Below are 18,503 nucleotides of genomic sequence, written 5' to 3'. Positions count from 1 at the left end.
CTTCAGACATCCTTGCATGGAGGTTCTGCACAGTGTTTACTGGCTAGTCTCAGGCGTCTGACAGTAACGCTAATATCCCCCGATGTGACAGAAAAAAACCGCGCCGTTTTCCTTTAAATAAATTAATTAAAATACCCAGCATCGTAGATAAAGTAGGTTATCGTATTCTCTTATTTTGGTTCCCCTGACTTTCTTCTTCAAACGCAGTAACAATCCCAGCATTGCAGTAGCCCGGGAGCTTGAGGGGTTTGTTCCACACTTCGAAGTGAATTAGAGCTAGGATTGGGAACGGGGGTTGGTGGCGCATTCCTTCGGGGGCCAAGGCATAAATTCTCGGGCCGTGTACCTGTTTCCCCTATACCTGAACCTCAGGGCTGTTCTTTCCTAGGTTTTTGTACACTGGCAAAGAGACGCCCCATCTCCCCGCTCCACTCGGGGAACAAGGGTCTGCATTGAACCAGGTGCGAACGTTCTCTCGCATTCTCCGCCTTTCCCGCCTCCCCTCCCCCGGCCGCGGCCCCCGCCTCCCCCCGGCGCTGCACCCTCTGTGTTGGCTGCAGCCGGCTAGCAGTTCCCGTCAATTCCTCCTCCCTTTACACAGGATGTCCATATTAGGACATCTGCGTCAGCAGGTTTCCACGGCCGTTCCCTGAGGTCGTGGGGGAGCCATCCCCGAAGTCCCTCTTCTTAGGGGGTCCAAGAGACCCCTAAGACACAGATTACTAAACCCTCACATGATGATGAAACATAAAAAGACGGGGGGCAGGGATTCGTGGGCCAAGTGGGCGGCACGGGCGTCGCAGAGGTGTCCAGACCCGCGCGCCACCCCTCTGGCTCCGCGATGGTTGCGCCCATGACGTATAGGCTCATTCATACAATGCTGTTATAAAAACAGTGGCTGCGGCGCATCGTACTCCAACCGCATCCGCAGCGAGCAGCAGAGGATCCGAGACTGAGCTGGCGGCAGTGGTAGCGAGCAGCCCTCGAGCTCCCACCGAGCTCTGTCCCACAGCTCCTGTCTCCGCCCCTCAATCCCTCGCCCAGACTTTGACTAACCGCGACCATGATGTTCTCCGGCTTCAACGCCGACTACGAGGCGTCCTCCTCCCGCTGCAGCAGCGCCTCCCCAGCCGGGGACAACCTCTCCTACTACCACTCACCGGCCGAGTCCTTCTCCAGCATGGGATCTCCTGTCAATGCTCAGGTAAGGCTGGCTTCGCGCCGCCGCGGGTCCGGTACTCGGGGTCACTGGGGAGGAGACACCAGGGCGGGACGCTCAGGAAGATGAGTCAGGGCTTCCCTTTCACCGGGGAGGGAGGCTGCCCCGGCTGAAGCAACCCTACCTCGGGAGCCCCGGACTTGTTTGGAGAGCGCGCACGCTGTCCTGCACTAAGAATTGGTTCTCCTTTCCCGCGGCAGGCTTATTCTGAGCTGCCCCCGGCCCTCGCTCTGTCACTTGTCTCCGAGTTTAGCTGGGGTAAACGTGTCCCAAGCAAAGAGTCGCTAACTAGAGCCTGGCTCCTCCCGGGAGGAGGTAAAAAGCGGCATTCTCCCCTCCCCTTGCAGCCTGGAGCAGGGAGGAGGTGTGGGGAGGAGGGCGAAGCAGGCGGGTGTGTAAGGCAGTTTCATTGATAAAAAGCGAGTTCATTCAGGAGACTCCGGAGCGGTGCCTGCGTCAGCGCAGACGTCAGGGATATTTATAACAAACCCCCTTTCAAGTGGGTGATGCTGAAGGAATAACGGGAACGCAGCAGCAGGATGGAGCAGAAAGGCGCTGCGTTGTGGAATCTTTGGGAGGAAAGGGGGAGACCTTCCATCCAGGATGAGAGGCATATAAAAAGACACGAGCAGTCCAGGGCATGCATTTCCTCCCTCTCCCTGCTGCATGCGGCACCTGTGTCCCGAACCTGCTCGCTCACACATCTTTCTCCTTTTGTTTTGTTCCAGGACTTCTGCACAGATCTGGCAGTCTCCAGTGCCAGCTTCATCCCAACGGTGACGGCCATCTCCACCAGTCCGGACCTGCAGTGGCTGGTGCAGCCCACACTGGTCTCCTCCGTGGCCCCATCCCAGACCAGAGCTCCCCACCCCTATGGAGTCCCTGCTCCCTCCGCTGGGGCTTACGCCAGGGCTGGAGTCGTGAAAACCATGACAGGAGGCAGAACTCAGAGCATTGGCAGGAGGGGCAAGGTGGAACAGGTGAGCAGTACTTCTGTGCTCTCTGTAGGAGGGGTGGGGATGGGCACTGGTGGAGATGGGGAGCATAGTGGTTAGGGGGAGCCGCTGATGACACTGCCTACGCATCCTGAATGGGAACCCTGGCTCCAAGCCCTTTCCATCCCATGAGACTATCAGACTCTGATAGCCCTACCTCAGCCAATACCGTAGTAGTTTCTTCCCTACTAGGTTCCTATCTCATGCTTTTAGACTGGGCTCTTCTTTGTTCTTTTGCTGAGGATCTTATTTTAAATGCAAGTCACACCCAGCCTGCAACTGCAGGTTAGAAATGGCTTCACAGAAGAGGTGCCAGGAAGCTGGGAAGTAGCAGGAGCCAGCTTCACTGGGGTGGGTGAATGGAGCTGATGGCAGACACTGTTACTGAATGTCGGTCTTTTTAAAAATTATTTTTTTAGTTGTCCCCAGAAGAAGAAGAAAAAAGGAGAATCCGAAGGGAAAGGAATAAGATGGCTGCAGCCAAATGCAGGAACCGGAGGAGGGAGCTGACTGACACGCTCCAAGCGGTAGGTAGAGCCTTTTAAAAACTTGAGAGGAAATTTCGTTGGAGATTGGGCACACGGGGGCAGGGCCCTCGAGTAAGAATGTGTCTTATGCTTTGCTTTCTCCCTGTGTGTATAGGAGACGGACCAATTAGAAGATGAGAAGTCTGCTTTGCAGACCGAGATTGCCAGCTTGCTGAAGGAGAAGGAAAAACTGGAGTTCATCTTGGCAGCTCACCGACCTGCCTGCAAGATCCCTAATGACCTGGGCTTCCCAGAGGAGATGTCTGTGGCTTCTCTTGATCTGAGTGGGGCCCTGCCCGAGGCTGCTACCCCCGAGGCTGAGGAGGCCTTCACCCTACCCCTCCTCAATGATCCTGAGCCCAAGCCCTCAGTGGAGCCTGCCAAGAGCATTAGCAGCATGGAGCTAAAGGCCGAGCCTTTTGATGACTTCCTGTTCCCAGTATCATCCAGGCCCAGTGGCTCTGAGACCGCCCGCTCTGTGCCAGATGTGGACCTGTCTGGTTCCTTCTATGCAGCAGACTGGGAGCCCCTGCATGGTGGGTCCCTGGGGATGGGGCCCATGGCCACAGAGCTGGAGCCCCTGTGCACCCCAGTGGTCACCTGTACTCCCAGCTGCACCACGTACACGTCTTCTTTCGTCTTCACCTACCCCGAGGCTGACTCCTTCCCCAGCTGTGCGGCTGCCCACCGCAAGGGCAGCAGCAGCAATGAGCCCTCCTCTGACTCGCTCAGCTCACCTACGCTGCTGGCCCTGTGAGCAGGCAGGGAGAGGAGGCAGCAGGCACACACAAGTGCCACTGCCCGAGCTGGTGCATTACAGAGAGGAGAAACACGTCTTCCCTGGAGGGTTCCTGTATACCTGGGGAGGACCTTATCTGTGCGTGAAACACACCAGGCTGTGGGCCTCGAGGACTTAAAAGCATCTGCGTGTGGACTCAAGTCCTTACCTCTTCCGGAGATGTAGCAAAACGCATGGAGTGTGTATTGTTTCCAGTGACACATCTGAGAGCTGGTAGTTAGTAGCATGTTGAGCCAGGCCTGGGTCTGTGTCACTTTTCTCTTTCTCTTAGTCTTCTCATAGCATTAACTAATCTATTGGGTTCATTATTGGAATTAACTTGGTGCTGGATATTTTCAAATTGTATCTAGTGCAGCTGATTTTAACAATAACTACTGTGTTCCTGGCAATAGTGTGTTCTGATTAGCGATGACTGATATTAAACTAAGAAAAGATATGACTTTATTTTCTAGTAGTTAGAAATAAATAGCTATATCCATGTACTGTAGGTTTTCTTCAACATCAATGTTCATTGTAATGTTACTGATCATGCATTGTTGAGGTGGTCTGAATGTTCTGACATTAACAGTTTTCCATGAAAACGTTTTATTGTGTTTTTAATTTATTTATTAAGATGGATTCGCAGATATTTATATTTTTATTTTATTTTTTTCTACCTTGAGGTCTTTTGACATGTGGAAAGTGAATTTGAATGAAAAATTTAAGCATTGTTTGCTTACTGTTCAAAGGCATTGTCAATAAAAGCATTTAAGTTGAATGCGACCAACCTTGTACTCTTTTCATTCTGGAAGCTTTGTAAGCTTCTGAAAGCTATTACCGGAGAACAGTTTGTCAAGAAGGTCGCTCCTGGAGGGGGACACACCTCTTTGTTTGATTCCTTATCGAAGAGGAGAAAGAAACTCTACAGTGTTGGAATATTTTACAAATATGTGTCTTCACATTGCAATGCTGAGATCCTCTACTTATAGGGATCATAAGGGGTGGGATCCTGCTTTTGTGGGATCATATCTTCATGCTGCTTCTGTTCTGAAAGTCACAGGGGGAAATATTTAACTCTAGTTGTGCTAATATGAAATGTAAATGTCTTGATCTTAAATCCTTTTAGCAAACAGAATTAAGCTTTGTACAAATCACCTAAACTTTATTCACACAAAATCATGTGAAGGGTTTACTCCCACCTTAAAGGTGGTGAGCAAGTTGAAGAATGAGTAACTTTCTCAGTATTCCACTCTTGGGATTGGAATCCTATCCATCAGGCTGAACTGCCCCGTAATAATACTTGTTTTAAAAAAAGTTTTCACTTGATTTGAAAAAAAACTTGTCGGTCCCAAACTCTAACGTACATACAATTAGACTTTATTTTCAGAAGGTAAGGAGGGCTGTTGTCCTATCCCTTAGTAGTAAATGCATTGTAATTCCTGAAATTCCTTAACATGCCTGATACTCAGTTTGCATGGGAGGAAGAAAAAGCTGGCTCTGAGAATTTGAAAGATATCTCAAATAGTACAAATAATGGTTGATCCTTGGGTAAATAAAAAGTTACATAATAGCTCATTAAGGAGAAGTCAACATAACTCTGAATAAGCTTTAACTTAGAAACTTTATCATCTTAAAGAAGAATATGACCTTTGTCTGGGACACCTCTGTAATGGGACACTTACACGCACAGGTACAAACCATAAAGAAAGGAGATGGCGCCCTTCCTCCCCTGCTCTCAGAGATCATGCAGGCAGCACGCCTGGAAGCCAGAGACCATATTTCCACACATGCCTGGTGGAAGAGGAGCTTTAAGCACTAGCCTTCTAATGCTTTGGTGATAATGAAAATCACTGGGTGGTTATGGGGTGTCATACTCACCTCAAACAGAAACTTTCATATGAAATGACAGTTCCACTGAGGTTGATATTCTCACCTATGATCTCCCTGCTCCTCACATAATTGACATTTGAAAGCAACTCACCTTAGTCTCTTATGAGCACGGATAGATCACACAGCACTTGCATATTACTTTGCCTGTCTTGCAATAATGGAAGTGGTCTTTGACTCCCTATTTGCTGTTCAGAAGGTAAATTTTCTGTAGCCTTTAAATATGACCTAAACAAAATACAGAATTACTGTAACTAACATGCAGAGCTGAAATAACAAGGTGATACACCCTATAAGGAAACCAGCTGGTTCCCTTACATGTACAGTAATAACAATCCACAGAAGGAGATTTCTCAGGTGGAGAAGGGTGGCTGGACACTGAACTCCTCCTTGGGATCCCTGTAAGCCCCATGCTGACAGTAGAGAGAGAACATTGCTTTCCTATTGACAGCACTGGCCTAGGCCCAGACACAGACCCTTCCTCTAATTCACCACAGCCCAGCTGAGACAAGGCTGCTGCATCAAGACTGTATTAAAGATCCAGTGAGAGGGACTTGCATACAGGGAATCTCTTGAACGGGCTTCTCAGAGACCATAAGTTCCCCCAAAGGATTGACATCCCCCCAAGCTCCCTGCTATTATCATCATGGGATCAGGAGAAGAAAGGAATTCCCTCTCTTTTCAGCCAAAGGGCTCCTTCCCAATTCTCCTTTCCTGACTCAGGATTCAGCAACTCCCATGGATGATGGACACTGGGAATGTCAGCTTTCTTTTGGGAAAGACAGATAGATGCCTACCCACAAGACATGGCCTCACACTGGTTTCACCAGATCAGCTAACCTAGGGCACCATCATTCAACACTGATACAAAGATGCACAAATAATAGAAGGGGATGGGAATAAAGATGGGAGGGGTCATGTCCTTACGGGGAGCATGTCTAGTTTAGCTCGTCAGTGGATCCCAAGAACTGTCTCACTGCCTGGCACATAGTACAGGATTAATGAATATTTGCCTGGTGGATGAATGAATACATTCTCCCGTAATATTTCTACAAGCAGAAATATATTCCATACATAGTCTCCAAATTCTCCTTTACCAGGCCCTGTTATGACATTAAGCAATGGGGATTTCACATTGTTTATGTCTGGCTTCAAACACATACCCATTTCTATCCTTGGCTCCTAGAATTCATTCACAGCCTACTCTTGATTACCTCTGCCAGTTCAACTTCTAAGTGAATACACTGCCATTATGTTTCCAGCTCCAAATTAATTTTAGATTGGAGAAGGATAGAAGAAAAAATATTTACCTCTATAGAATAATGGATTGTAGATTCTATATCACCTGTGCACATACCTGCATCTTATGCAATTATTAAAATTAAAGAGTAGCATTTAACAATTTGTTCTAATAACAGTAATTTTGTATCAACAGCCACTTCCCATGTGTGAATGAAAGTAAATCCATTATGCTATCTTTAAGTAATGGACAAAGAACAGACTGAGGCAAAGTTAAAATTGTCAGATGATTGTTCCAAGGAAATCATTTGAAATTTCATTGATTTTCAAGGAAAAAAAAATTGAAAACAAAATATGTCTTTAAACTGTGTATGAGACTTACACCTAATAGAGAATAACCAAATTCCTCCAAAAATAAATGAGATGTGAGCACACCACTTGAGTGCTTTTAAGCTGTGCTGTTTTGCGATTAATATTAAAGGGCAAGGACTTCACCCCTTTCCAACTCCATTTCATTCTTCTTCCCTGCAGGTGCTCTGTCACCAGCCTTCCTTCTATTCCTGACACAGAGCTGGCCTGTTCCTGCTGCTGGGCCTTTGCACTTGCTATCCCTCTGCCTAGACCTCTTTCCCAGGCTGCCTCATTCTTGTCATTCAAGACAGCTCAGAGGATATCTCTTTCACGAGGCCTTCCCACGTCCTGCTACCTAAAGTAAATTCTGCACACATTCCCTCCCTATGACTCTATCTCATTATGCTGGTTTGTTTTTTCACAGAACATACCACAATCTATTAAATCTAATTTATGTTTTCTTTTCCTTTTAAACAGATTTCTGCCCTTCACCACTGGATCCTAAGCTCCATGTGAGCAGGGACGTTTTCTGTCTTGGTCACCTCTGTAACCCCAATGTCTATTAGGCACTCAGATTGTTGTTAAATGAATGAAGATGGATGAATGAATGAAGGTAGATGAAAATTACAAAAATATTTAAAGGAAGATAATGAGAACTTAAGAGTGAGAATGAATGGTACACTTCATACACTTTTTCCTGGGTAGAAGAGCATGCCCCTTCGTTTAAAAAAATTCTAATCAAGGGTTCTGCGATACTAAGAGGAAGAACTAGCAAGCTTGTGAAGGAATTTTAAGGGATAAAAAAAATACAAGTGTACTGCAGGTCAGTGACACTTCAAGACTAATTACACATTGAGAAATTTGTTTCAACATCTAATGAAGAATGGTTACATATGTAACTATAGGTCTAATCATCTTCAGAGGAACAAAGAAGCCTATTTTTCACTCTTATTGATATAAAATTTTCAGAATCCACTTAAGTTCACTGGTTCCTAGCAATTGGTGTGCTAAATTAGAGATCTTACAATTTAGCTTGCATTAAAATAGAAGAATAAGGGTTAGCTGCTTATGATCATTGTCAATATCAATGTAATTATCATAATCATCATTTACTGAGAATATGTCCAGACCTGAGGAAAAGCAGATGGGGAATAAAGTGCATTGCATCCTGATGAATGAGTTCAAAGTCCTTGAAGGTTGCTGGCTGGATAGATTTCCACATTCCTTGCATAGGAGAAAACCTCAGAAGCATAAACTGCTTTAGTTGCAACACAATTCATTTCAGAGGCTTCACACATTCACTCACAGACTAAACTAAGCTGCCTTTCCTTTGCTCAGGAAGCATTGTTGAGCTACCCAAGAGGACAAAAAGCATAAAGGGCTCTGCCTGTTGTCCCAAGGAGGCTGTCTGGCCTAATGACCACCAGCTTTTCTTAATTAATAGGCCCTTTCTACTTTCAGCTCACACTGACATGGCACTTGGGTCTGCTTCAATTAGTTGATTAGGATAATAACCCAGAGGGCTTTGACTGTTGGTTACATTAGAAGTGGGCCAGGGGCCTGTTAATGGTTGTGGAGGAAAGGAGCACTTTTATTATAAGCGTAAATGGTACAGGCCCCACCTGCTGCCATGTTTATTTTGGGGAGCAATTTGTGGTCAGATCTACAGAAACAACGATTCATTTTCAAACTTTTTAGTCAAATCATGAGGCTGTCATCACAGCTATACTTATCAAAACAATATAATAAATTAATCTGGATTTGAGGCATTAGATCCAGTACAGCAGAGTGGTTCAGAACATAGACTCAGTTTTGAATACTGACTCCTTGGTCTTGGGCAAGTTACTTGGCCTCTCTGCATCTTAGTTTCCCCATCTAGGAAAGGGGGATGATACCCACCCGTTTGGGTTGTATCTACTTCTCTGGGTTGTTGTGGACATTAAAATAAGATAGCATGCCTGGAGCACTTATTACGGTGCCTGGGCACACACACAGAAGTATTAGATATTATTTATTATCTTTAGAGTTAAGGGAGATGGGGGTTAGGGCAGAAAATACACATCCTCTGGAGCAAGCCTGGGATTCATTTCCTTCTATGAAAAGTTTCTGGGTATCTACTGTGTATCAGGTGCTGGATTTAGATGTGAACAAGAACAAGTCCCATCGTCAAAGAGCTCATGGTCTACTGAGAGAGAAAGACACATAAACACAAACACTGTAATACACTGTAACAATGAAATTAATACCAGGTGCAGGTGTTTGCACTTCTATCTGTGATGTCTCTGAGAAGGTGACCTCTGAGCTGGGCTTGGAAGATGGAGTTTGCTAGATGAGCAAATGGCAGGTGGAGGGATTCCAGGAGGCAGAGGGATAGCACTATTAAGGCACAGACTCGTAAAACAATGCGCTTGGTTTTACTAGACTATAAAATGTGGGGGATGGGGGGAGGAGGAGGGGGTGGGAGATGTAAATTATAGAGCTAATGCTCTAAATAAATACAAAAGTACATTTGATTTCATTTACATCAGTACTGCAAAGTCAAAGTGAAGGGGGCTGGAGATAGGTCAAGAAGAGGTAACTGGCCAGATCATGAAGAGCCTGGTATTTACTTAGTTCAGTTGAGTGTAGGCTGAACCAAGACAGTGGTGATGGGAAGGGAGAGGGAACAAGAGGTAATTAGGGGGTAGGACTGTCAGGACTTGGTGATTGAGTGGATGTGGGAGGTGAGGAAGACTGAGGAATCCAAGTTCACTCCCAGGTTTACTGGGCTTGACACACAAGGAGACTGCAGTTCCATCAACAACTTTGTGACTATAGGAAGAAGAGCAGGTTTGGGGATAAGAAGGTTAAGTTCTGTGTTAGACTAACCGAATTTTCTATGCCTGTGGAATATGGGGGGGGAAGGGGAAATGTGGATAGTTGGAATTACATGATAGAAGTTCTCTGATGTGAGTTTATAGAGTGTGTGGAGGCATGTGGTTGGGATAGAATCTGGAGCCCAAGGATATACTGTTGATAATGGTTAACATATCACACATACTTACTATGTGCCAGGCTGTGCTATGCCCTTTCCAGGCAATGCTGAATCAGGGACCATATTTGCTTTGCTGATCATTTTACCTCTAGTAACTGGCACATAATGGGGTCACAATAGTTATTTTGTTGAATGGATGCTCTCATTAGTTCTCACAGTCCTATGAGGCAGATATTATTATCCTCATTTAACAGATGAGGAAAATGATCTAGGACAGGTTAAATGCACTGACCAAGGTCATGCAACTGGTAAGTAGCAGATCTGAGATTTGATATCAGCTCTTTGTGACTCTGAAGTCCAAAGTGCTTAACTGCTTTGCCAGAATGTTCAAATCTGATTCTAAATATGTACTTAAGTAACCTAGGGTGAGACTCTAACCTCTCTCAGACTGTTTCCTCTTCCAAATCAGGAATGGTTTTCAAAAATTGCCCAATTCCCTTTCCAGCCTCAAAACTCTGACATCAGACAACTACTGTGGAAATGCACTGAAGGGGCCCCCCGTGCATCATTTAGGTGGAAGCCTGAGCAATGTGTGCAGTGCTATGGTGGTGCTCCAAGCACAATGAGGGGAGAGCAGTGTGTCCCCAGAGCAGGCAAAGAGGGTGGGTGGGTTGGTGTGCTCTTTCTGTATAACAAATTACCACAAACTTAGCAGTGAAAACAGCACACATTTATTATCTCACAGTCTCTGTGGGTCAGAAGCCCCCACAGGGTGCGGGTTAGCTCGGACCTCTGTTCAAGGTCTCCCAAGGCTGCAATCAAGGTGTTAGCCAAGTTGCATTCTCAGCTGGGTGCCTGAATGGGGAGGAGCCTGCTTCTGAGCTCATTCCGATTGTGACAGACTTAACTTCCTTGTGATTGTATAACTAAGGCCAGGCTTTCTGCTGGCTGTTGGCCAGAGGCCACCCTTAGGTCCTAGAGGCTGCTCTGAGTTTCTCGTTATGTGAGTTTCCTCAACATGGCTGCTCATTTCATCAAGCCCTCCAGAAGAGCCTACTAGTGTGTGCTAGAAAGATGGATATCTATCTATCTATCTATCTATCTATCTATCTATCTATCTATCTATCTATCATCTATCTATCTATCTATCTATCTATCTATCTATCTATCTATCTATCATCTATCTATCTATCTATCTATCTATCTATACCTGTCTATGTAGTCTTATATATTATAGGAGTGACATCTCAAAACCGTTGCCACATACTATTGCTTAGAAGTGAGTTTCAGGTTCCATCTACACTCAGGAGGAAGGTATTACACAGAGACATGGACACCAGCAGACAGGAATTATTGGGGGTCACCCTAGGGTCTGTCACAAGGCATCACATTACCTGCTGAGAATTTAAAAGTAACAGTAAAACCAGTGGATGTTGGTCTGCTTTTTAATTAACACCATGAACTGGCAATTTCAGATGTGACCAAATAGTTCTCTTTCCTGAAGGAAAGCTTTTGTTGTTTTAAGTTCTAAACAGTTGCTGGGATTATTGTTAATGTTTCATAATGCAAAGGTAAGCTTCACTTAAAAGACTTATCCTTTGATACATTGTATTTTACAGGGAAGTAGCTCCCAAAGCATGGATTTAGCTATATGCCTTCATTTTAAGTGTAAGTTTGTAATGGTTCAGAATCATTTGAGATCATTTTGGATGCAATGCATGTCTCCACTTTCTGGTGCTACACTATACTGAGAGTAAGTATTAGATTTGAAATAAAGATAACTAAAGAGCAAAGAAATTGAACTTGAGTTACTTCAGTTCTATTACTCCATTTGATCCTTGGGAGTTTTTGTGTTTAAGATTTAAAATTGTGAAGCTGTGCAAACTGAGACATGCAGTGTTTCTATTTGGTAAATGAACATTTCAGTTAATACATGAAATATTTTACTAAATTTTAGTTTCAAGATGGAAAACTCTTTTATTTATTTTCAACTAAAAAACAAATCAAGAAAACATTACATCAGTAGTATGATTGCTACAGTTGCCTAATCCTAGGTAAGCTAGTGTTGGGCTGCTTAAGAGTAAAAATAATAGCACTAATTTGGGCTCACAATGTGCTAGACGCTGTTTCAAACACACACACACAAATCAGTATTTCATTAAAACAACCCTAGCAGGTAAGTTCTGCTATTATCTTTATTTTATAGATAGAATAGTGTCTCGGCGCATGAAAGGATTGTTATCTGCCCAAGATCATCCAACTAGTGTGGCGGAGCTGGAATTTGAGGCCGGGGAATGTGACTCCAATGTGTGAATTCTGAGCCACCGGCAAGGAAAAATAAAGCAAAACCAAAGTTCCCTACAACCTTGCAGGCCGATGGAAGCCCTTCAATACGGACGGGAAGGCTTCTTTCCAAACAGCAGGGCTTCTTGCTATTCCTGACCTGCCCCTTTAGGATCCCGGGCTGAGGGCGAGCTGGCTTCCCAGGGGCCTCCCAGACAAGGGTGCTCGCTCGCACGCCCCTCTCAGCACTCTAGCCGCGCCCCTGCCCTCATCTGCCAGGCCCAGGTTTCTTCTGGCCCTTCCCAGCTTCCGGCCCCTTGCTCCAGGCCAGGTCGCTGGGTCAGGCGGTGCCAGGAGTTCGCGAGTCTTCTATTTACTGTTTGATTTCCATGGTGACACGTAGGCGCCGTCAGCGCCTCCCGTCACCAGTCTCGCAGCGCCGCTCCACCCGGCGCCGTGACGTCTACCCGCCGCTTCCGCTCTGCCCATATTTGGCTCAGCCACCGCGACGCGGGTCTGCAAAGGCTGGGATCGCGATTCCCTCCCCGCCCCGCCCCCTGCCCTGGCCACCCTCGCGTAAAGAGCAGCCCGCCGCTCTGATCCGAGCGCCCCCCGCCCCTTCCCGGAGGCCCGAGGGGAGGCGGGGGGCCGGGGCTCTAGGGACTCCAGTAGAGGGCGTGGCTGAGTTGATGGATGAGCTCGGAGCTCTAGCATTCCCTGACTTGTGGAGGTTGCAGTCAAGGTTTGGGGCTGTCCTGTCTGTCCGGGGTGGGTGAGCTGGGATCACGGTTTTCTGTCTTTGTTCGGAAATCATGGCAATAGCCATCCCTCGCCTAACTCTATTTTATATCTTATAGGCGTGAGCTTAAAATTCTCGCCCACGGCGCAGGAGGAAGTTTTCAAGACCAAAGTTCTGGGATCAGAGTTGCCCCTTGGAGGGTAAGTGACCTTGGGGAGGTCACTTCCCTTTGCCCGGCCTGGTAAAATGAACTGTGGGATGGGACCGTGAGGGTTGCAGCAGTGTCATCAAGCTTGCGAAGAAAGATGGTCCATCACCCCCACCCCCGCCATGACATAGTTAGAATGCCAGTGAAGTTCTTTTGAGGACCCTACAATTCTGACTCCCATGGTAACTGGATTTGTGTGTCTCTGCGCCTTGCTCGCAATAGGCGCTTAATTAACTTTAGTTAACTGATTATCGAATGAATCCCAGGCAAATTACCTTCGAATTTCACCTTCATAAATCCGGATCCGCGCAATTCCTCTTACAAGGCGGAAGGAGGAATATTGCGATGATGAACAATCGCGTAGCAGGAGTGCTGATGTAAAGCGATTTGCAGGTGTAAAGGGCAGTTCACATTTCTGGGAGGAATCCAGCGAGATTCCAGAAGCCTCCAAAGGAGCCGAGCGTGTCTGCCACCGGGCCCGAGGGCGGGGGTGGGGCAGGCAGTGCCGCAGTGGCTACCGTGGGGCAGCCGACTGCGGGGTCGGCTTTTAAGATGCGCAGTCGCGCCCGCAGCTCTCCCCATCCCCAGTTCCTCCGGCCAAAGGACTGTGTTTTTTTTCAGAATTTCAGAGCTGGAACGCACATCAAATTTTATTCCCTAATTCAGCCTCTCTGTTTCAGAAATGGGGAAATAAGGTTCAGAGAAGTCGGTTCACCTGTACAAACTTGCATAGCTAGTTAGAAACAGATAAAAGCCTGAATTTCTAGCTTGTAACTATCCTTTCCACCTCACCTCTGATCCCCTGTGCTCTTGAGGCTTCAGGATCCTGCTGTCTGGCTCAGATGGTGGAGTGTAGAGAAAAGCTAAATACTGACTTCAGGGCTCCTAAAGGATGCCAGTTGGACGCCTGCTGCCAGACACAGCTCACAGCATGACATCAGCGCCTGATGGTCAGGAGGTGTGGACTTCCAAAGCCACAAGCATTCTTCCTGACAGTGGATGTCATGGCTACCCTTGTCAGGAGAACCTGAGTTGGCAGCCCTGAAACCAGTGTTAGATTAGCAGTTGGTCATTTTCGTAATTCCCTAAGCCTTGATTAAGCTTTTCTCAGCCAAGACCACAGCAGAAGGCACGAGTAGCCTGAACCCAGGGAAAACAATTTTCTGTCATTGAAAGGTCTTTTTATGGTTAGAGGGAGGTTAATCCTGTGGGGGAATGACTTCCTTTTCAGTCTCACCCAACTTCCTCTTACATTTGATATACTATTTCTTCCCTAGTTTCAAGGCTGAATATGAAGGCAGCTCAGACTGAGAAGACTGGTGCCCGCAGCTGGCCTTGGGCCCTCCCAACCAGCTGAGTGGACTCTGGGATCCTTCACTTCCTCTCTGATGGTACTTAAGCTACAGCAGCAGAGTGGCAGCTCTGCCCCCTGGTGGACATGTGGGGCAGAGCGCCCCTCCATCGTGGTGGTACAGGCTAAGGGAAGATTTTCTTTGTTCACTCTGAAGAAGTAGGAAAACTTGGCAGGAAAAAGAAATCCCAGTCTTTTTTTTTTTCCCCTTCTCTCCAGTTTATTTCTGAGGATCTTGTCAATTTAGCTGCCAAAAGCACTTCCATTGTTTCTCTTCCGGGACTGCCTTTTTCCCTGCTGCTATCCAAACACTGCTTCTTCCTTTCAGACCCTATTTCAGATCCCACCTCCTTCCTAACTGCTTTTCGAACTCACTTCTCCTATATATATTTGAAATACAGCTGTACATAGGCTGAGTACACAGACTATACATTTTTATGATGTCTTTATTGTTGTTTCCTTGAGGGTGGGGACGATGTCTTCATATACCCCACAGTGCCCATCACAGGGCTGGGGACAAAAACTGCTCTCAAGAAGGCCTTGCTGATTAATTAAGCAATTAACTGATTATTTTATACAGAAGAAACTCTAAGCCTTTGCTTCGATAAACCTTCCAGAACTCTTAGTTCTTTGGAGGAACCTAGAGAGTGATCTAATCAAACACAACCTTGCGCAACAAATAGTGTTTCACAAAGCAGTTTCACAAGAGAACTGCACCACCACCACCCAGACAGGGATGAGGAAGCTTGCAGTGGACTCTCAGAAAGAGATGAGGAGGCGGGTGGTGATGTGGAAAGGTCAGAGGACAAAGGATTAGGAGAGGTCTCCCGGGATTGGAGAGGCAGCATGACCTCTCGAACCAGGTTTTTATCCTGACTCCACCTAGCTGGGTGGCCTTGGGAGAGTTTATTCTCTGCTCTGTGTGTCAGTTTCTCATCTGTAAGAATAAATAGCTATCTCATAGCAATAAGATGAGGATAAATTGAACTGATACTTGCAAAGTGCTAGAACACTGCCTAGAACATAGTGCTATAGAACAGTTTGTAAATGACATTTCCAGCTTAGCTGTCTTGTAAATTGAATGTGGGAAGATGATACACTCTTTCGGTTCCCTTCTGCATGACCTTCTAAGGCAGTGCATGAGCGTTGGGGTCAGGCAGGTCTGAGCAGACTCCTGTCTCTGTTAGCAGTTGTGTGACTTTGGGCAGATCCCTGAACTTGGAGCCTCAGTTTTTTCCTCTGTGAAATGGGGACAGTTGTGTCTACCTCAAAAAATTATTGTGTGCATTACATTCTTGTAAAATGCCTGGCACAGAAGGACCTCACTAAAAAGAAGCTATAGTTATTATTGATGAGAGGAGACATATATAAAGGAGAATAGGGTTTCCAACATCTTTGAAGTTTCAAGAAAGATAGAACATATTGAATAGCAATGAGACCAGCTCCACTCATGTAGATTGCGGGTAGGAGGGTAGGCCCTGGATCATGACTAAATATCACAACATCTGAAGAAACCAGGAATGGTTTGGCTTGTACATAGCTCTAGGAACACTTTCTGCCCAAGGGCCAAGTTGAGGGTGCGGACCCAGTGGAGCCAGGTGCCAGCAGCTGTAGGTCCCTCCTGCTCTCCTTTCCAGGAGAGGGGACCTTAGTAAGAGGGTGTGGGCAGGGTGGGCCTTGGAAACCTGCTGTTGTTGAGTGTGTGTATATGGGAATGGCCCAGAGACATTCTGCCCCAGGAGCTGGACTCCCAGGCCTGGTGCGGCCTCCCTCGTGGTAGAACCTGTCTGCACAGCTCCTCAAAGCTGCCACTGCCAATCCTGACAGAGGACACCCTGGACTGATTGCCTGTGATTATCTGATGGGTGAGGGGAAGGAGGGTTATGATAGTCTTAGAGCCAATTTAACATTAATTCCCTTCAGCTGCATGTGTGGAAAAGTACTAAGTGGAATATGCAAATGCTGTATGTATTCCTTTGAGTTTATTTTGAATCGGGAAGGAGGGTTGCAAAATCCAACAATGATAAGCTGTTGCAATCCCAAACACGTTGGGAATCACTCTTATGGTCCTCACACTTGATGGCGCTTGTCTCCCATGACCTTGAGGAGTTGCCCTCAACAGGCTAGGGTCTACACTAAGTAAGTTGATAATTCAGGATCCCAGACCCAGTCCAAGACCTGAGCAAATGCACCTTAAGAGCTGTCTGGGGATTGGAGGACTCTGTAAGCCTCATTCCAAACTCAGATTTCCGGTAGCAGCAACAGGGTGGGCCCCAAGGACCAGCACACAGAGCAGAATTCACAGGTAGAAACAATCTTTAAAAAAATGTTGCTTATGAAGAGTCATGAAGGTGCTAATATTGCTTGTCTTTGGAGAGGAGGGAATGTGTTTTTTTAAATATATTTTTGGTATCATTAATATACACTTACATGAACAACATTGTGATTACTAGATTCTCCCCATTATCAAGTCCCCACCATATACCCCATTACAGTCACTGTCCATCAGCATAGTAAGATGCTAGATACTTGTCTTCTCTGTGCTATACTGCCTTCCCCGTGCCCCCCCTACATTATGTGTGCTAATCATAATGCACCTTTCTCCCTCTTATCCCTCCCTTCTCACCCATCCTCCCCAGTCCCTTTCCCTTTGATAACTGTTAGTCCATTCTTGGGTTCTGTGCATCTGCTGCTGTTTTGTTCCTTCAGTTTTTTCTTTGTTCTTATACTCAACAGATGAATGAAATCATTTGGTACTTGTCTTTCTCCACCTGGCTTATTTCACTGAGCATAATACCCTCTAGCTCCATCCATGTTGTTGCAAATGCTAGGATTTGTTTTCTTCTTATGTCTGAATAATATTCCATTGTGTATATGTACCACATTTTCTTTATCCATTCATCTACTGATGGACACTTAGGTTGCTTCCATTTCTTGGCTATTGTAAATAGTGCTGCTATAAACATAGGGGTGCATATGTCTTTTTGAAACTGGGCTCCTGCATTCTTAGGATAAATTCCTAGGATTGGAATTCCTGGGTCAAATGGTATTTCCATTTTTAGTTTTTTGAGGAACCTCCATACTGCTTTCCACTATGGTTGAAATAATTTACATTCCCATCAGCAGTGTAGGAGGGTTCCCCTTTCTCCAAAACCTCACCAACATTTGTTGTTGTTTGTCTTTTGGATGTTGGCCATCCTAACTGGTGTGAGGTGGTATCTCATTGTGGTTTTAATTTGCATTTCTTTGATGATAGTGATGTGGGGCATCTTTTCATGTGCCTGTTGGCCATCTGAATTTCTTCTTTGGAGAAGTGTCTGTTCAGATCCTCTGTCCATTTTTAAATTGGATTATTTGCTTTTTGTTTGTTGAGGTACATGAGCTCTTTATATATTTTGGATGTCAACCCTTTATCGGATATGTCATTTATGAATATATTCTCCCATACTGTAGGGTACCTTTTTGTTCTACTGATGGTGTCCTTTGCTGTACAGAAGCTTTTTAGTTTGATATGGTTCTACTTGTTCATTTTTGCTTTTGTTTCCTTTACCCGTGGAGATATGTTCATGAAGAAGTTACTCATGTTTATATTCAAGAGAGTTTTGTCTATATTTTCTTCTAAGAGTTTTATGGTTTCATGACTTACATTCAGGTCTTTGATCCATTTCAAATTTGCTTTTGTGTATGGAGTTAAACAGTAATCCAGTTTCATTCTCTTACATGTAGCTGTCCAGTTTTGCCAACACCAGCTGTTGAAGAGGCTGTCGTTTCCCCATTGTTTATCCATGGCTCCTTTATAATATATTAATTGACCATATATGCTTGGGTTAATATCCAGACTCTATTCTTTTCCACTGGTCTATGGGTCTGTTCTTGTGCCAGTAACAAATTGTCTTGATTACTGTGGCTTTGTAGTAGAGCTTGAAGTTGGGAAGTGAGATCGGCCCTGCTT

The 18,503-nt window shown here is 45.7% G+C and overlaps 1 protein-coding gene across 1 annotated transcript; it reads left to right on the top strand.

The window, feature by feature from the left end:
- Positions 1-911: 911 nt before the first annotated feature.
- On the top strand, positions 912-4,302 carry FOS (Fos proto-oncogene, AP-1 transcription factor subunit). Its single transcript, XM_036913132.2, has 4 exons — positions 912-1,204; positions 1,948-2,199; positions 2,634-2,741; positions 2,857-4,302. The coding sequence occupies exons 1-4, from the start codon at positions 1,064-1,066 to the stop codon at positions 3,496-3,498; spliced, it is 1,143 nt and encodes a 380-aa protein (XP_036769027.1). The 5' UTR covers positions 912-1,063; the 3' UTR covers positions 3,499-4,302.
- The last annotated feature ends 14,201 nt before the right edge of the window (positions 4,303-18,503 follow it).

This window comes from Manis pentadactyla, chromosome 11, assembly GCF_030020395.1.
Source record: "Manis pentadactyla isolate mManPen7 chromosome 11, mManPen7.hap1, whole genome shotgun sequence".
In the NCBI taxonomy this organism is placed as follows: Eukaryota; Metazoa; Chordata; class Mammalia; order Pholidota; family Manidae; genus Manis; species Manis pentadactyla.
The sequence above is the reverse complement of the archived record's forward strand: the minus strand, read 5'-3'. Positions and strand labels throughout refer to the sequence as shown.